The sequence below is a fragment of the Macrosteles quadrilineatus genome, unplaced genomic scaffold (assembly GCF_028750875.1).
Source record: "Macrosteles quadrilineatus isolate MER2022 unplaced genomic scaffold, UCM_ALF_1.0 Scaffold_3__2_contigs__length_128488019, whole genome shotgun sequence".
NCBI classification, from domain to species: Eukaryota; Metazoa; Arthropoda; class Insecta; order Hemiptera; family Cicadellidae; genus Macrosteles; species Macrosteles quadrilineatus.
The window spans coordinates 55,535,967-55,538,660 of record NW_026542596.1 but is presented as its reverse complement, the minus strand read 5'-3'; the positions used below and the strand labels follow the sequence as shown (position 1 = coordinate 55,538,660).

The window sequence follows — 2,694 nt, the reverse complement described above, 5'->3', positions numbered from 1 at the left end:
AGCATAGTCTGATGAATCGCAGAAGATTGCAAGTGAGGCATTCGGTGCAGGGTGAGACAACATAACGGCTTCACTGAGGCTTTTTTTACAAGTTTCAAAAGCTTGTTCACTTTCTGTAGTCCAATTAATAGGCATATTACCTTTTAGATTGGCTTTCAGAAGGTCATTTAGTGTGCTCTGCTGGGACGCTGAATGGGGTAGGAATCTACGATAAAAGTTTAGCATACCAGTGAATCTTCTTAATTCCTTTGCAGTCTTTGGTTTGGGGTAACAGTCAAGAGCTTTCACTTTTTCAGGTAAGGGTTTTATCCCTTCTCCGGAAACTTGATATCCGAGAAAACTAACCATGGGAACTCCTAGGTTGCACTTACTTGGGTTGACAAAGACTCCGAAAGAGGATAGGCGGTCAAACAATTGTCGTAAGTGAATGAGGTGTTGTTCTTCGGATTCTGAAGCTACGAGAATGTCATCAATGTAAGCGTAACAGAAGTCTAGGCCACTGAGTACACCATCAATGAAACGTTGAAAGGTTTGGGCAGCATTGCAAAGTCCAAAAGACATGAAAGGAAATTCGAAAAGACCAAAAGGTGTTGTTATAGCAGTCTTATGAACGTCATCAGGAGCTACAGGGATCTGATGGTAAGCACGAACAAGATCTATAGTAGAGAAAACTTTTTTACCATGCAAATTTAGAGAAAAGTCCTGAATGTGAGGAATAGGGTAGCGATCAGGAATGGTTCTGGCATTTAGGGCTCTGTAGTCTCCACATGGTCTCCATTCGTCTCCTTTTTTGGGAACCATATGAAGAGGGGATGACCAGCTGCTAGAAGAAGGTCTAGCTATACCTAACTGGACCATAACCTCAAATTCTTTTTTGGCTAACTTTAACTTGTCCGGGGCTAGACGACGGGGTTTGCTAAAGACTGGTGGTCCTGGGGTTGTCTGGATATGGTGTTCTGTTTGGTGTTTGACAGGGACAGAAGGTTTACCTGCCGGTCGAATAAGGGACGCATATGATTGGAGGAGCTGCATGTAGACATTTGGTTGGTTTGCATTTATTGCTTTAATACCACTTACCAAATTGGAGCATGTTGCGCGACCAGTGGAAACGAGAGAGGTTACCTGATCAATCAAACACTGACGTCGAACATCCACTAATAAATCATAATGATGTAGAAAGTCAACTCCAATGATCGGTTTGGCAACATCAGCTATGATAAAACGCCACACAAATGCTCGGCGTAGGCCTAGGTCCAAAGATAAGGTATGCAACCCGTAAGTGGCAATTTCGGTGTTGTTTGCTGCGTATAGTGTATAGTCAGATTTTAGTATTTTACCTGAAAGCATTTTTCGTGGATAGACGCAAACATCTGCTCCAGTGTCAATGAGGAACTGTTGTTTTGTTACCTTGTCTGTGACGAAGAGGCGGCGAGATGTCTGTAGATCGGAGGAGTCGCTGGCCGCCATTAGAGACTCCCGAGATCGTTTCCCGAGTTGTTGGCTTGGAAACTGCAAGGCCTGGTGCACTTAGTAGCTGCATTACCGAATCGCTTGTGGTACCAGCAAACATCGTCTCTTGTCGTGCTCTTGGAGCGTGATCTTGATCGCCGAACCGGACTTGAACTCCATGTTGGACGACGACTTTGATTACTCCGCAGATCTTCTTTGATAGTTGAAATGTCGTGCTGAAGAGTGCTTACGATTTCGCCCATTTTAGATGTCATCAGGATCGTCAGTCGCTCCATCATTACTTCCATAGAGTTGGGACTGTTAGTAGGGACAGCTGCTTCTGTAACTTGATGACGCGGGCTAATTTCAAGCACGGCGTCAGCCAACTCGGCTAGTGCATCAAGCTCAGACGACTTTTATGTTGCTAAAATGGCTTGAGTTGATGAAGGCAGACGACTCAACCACAGAGTTTTCAGCACAGTGTCAGGTACAACGGTACCAGCCAAAGCACGAAGATGTCTGAGGAACTGCGAGGGCTTTCGATCTCCCATTTCTTCATGTTCCAGGAGACGTCTGGTCTTCTGTTCCTGTGAAGAGCTTAGGCGTTGTATCAATTCTGTTTTCAGTTTTTCGTATTTTCCCTCGGTTGGTGGTCTTGTGAGGATGTCTCTCACTTCAGCAGCGTATTTAGCATCAAGATTTCCACAAACATAAAAGAATTTTGTTTCATCAGATGTGATCCGAGCCAAGGAGAATTGGGTCTCGACCTGCGCAAACCACAGCTCAGGATCTGCTGGCCAAAATTGTGGAATCTTCACAGTAATTCGTTCTAGGGAGTTACCTTCTTGAGTAGTAGACATTGCAATTTTGCTAAATTTTGGTAAAAAAATGATCACGTCGGGGTCACCACTGAAGAAGTAGGTTCTTCTTTAACTATTTTTGATAAAATTATTCAAGAAACTGATAGAAAATAGAATTTAATGAGCATGACAAAAACATAAGTGTATGAATTATAAAAACCAGGAATGAACTGTTAGGTAACCATAGCAACTCATTTTTACAAAACCAAAGTTAAACTTTTATAAAAAAACAAATAATTGTCCAGCTGGTTTTCAACAGTATTGAAGCACTCACCACAGTCCCCTATTTAAAGTTTTCTCTAATTCTTACCGTTTCCGATATCCCAATGGTGGCCTCCTTGAGTTGATCATCCTGTATATTCGGGTAGACTTCCGTATCTGTTGG

The 2,694-nt window shown here is 43.0% G+C and overlaps 1 protein-coding gene across 1 annotated transcript; it reads right to left on the bottom strand.

Moving 5' to 3' along the window:
- Positions 1–1,865: 1,865 nt before the first annotated feature.
- Positions 1,866–2,309, bottom strand: LOC128989217 (uncharacterized). Its single transcript, XM_054411090.1, has one exon. It carries the CDS (start codon positions 2,307–2,309, stop codon positions 1,866–1,868), a length of 444 nt encoding a protein of 147 aa, XP_054267065.1.
- Between the last annotated feature and the right edge of the window lie 385 nt (positions 2,310–2,694).

Excerpts from the sequence above, each read along its gene's own strand:
- LOC128989217 (XM_054411090.1), bottom strand. The coding sequence starts at position 2,309 with ATGTCTACTACTCAAGAAGGTAACTCCCTAGAACGAATTACTGTGAAG.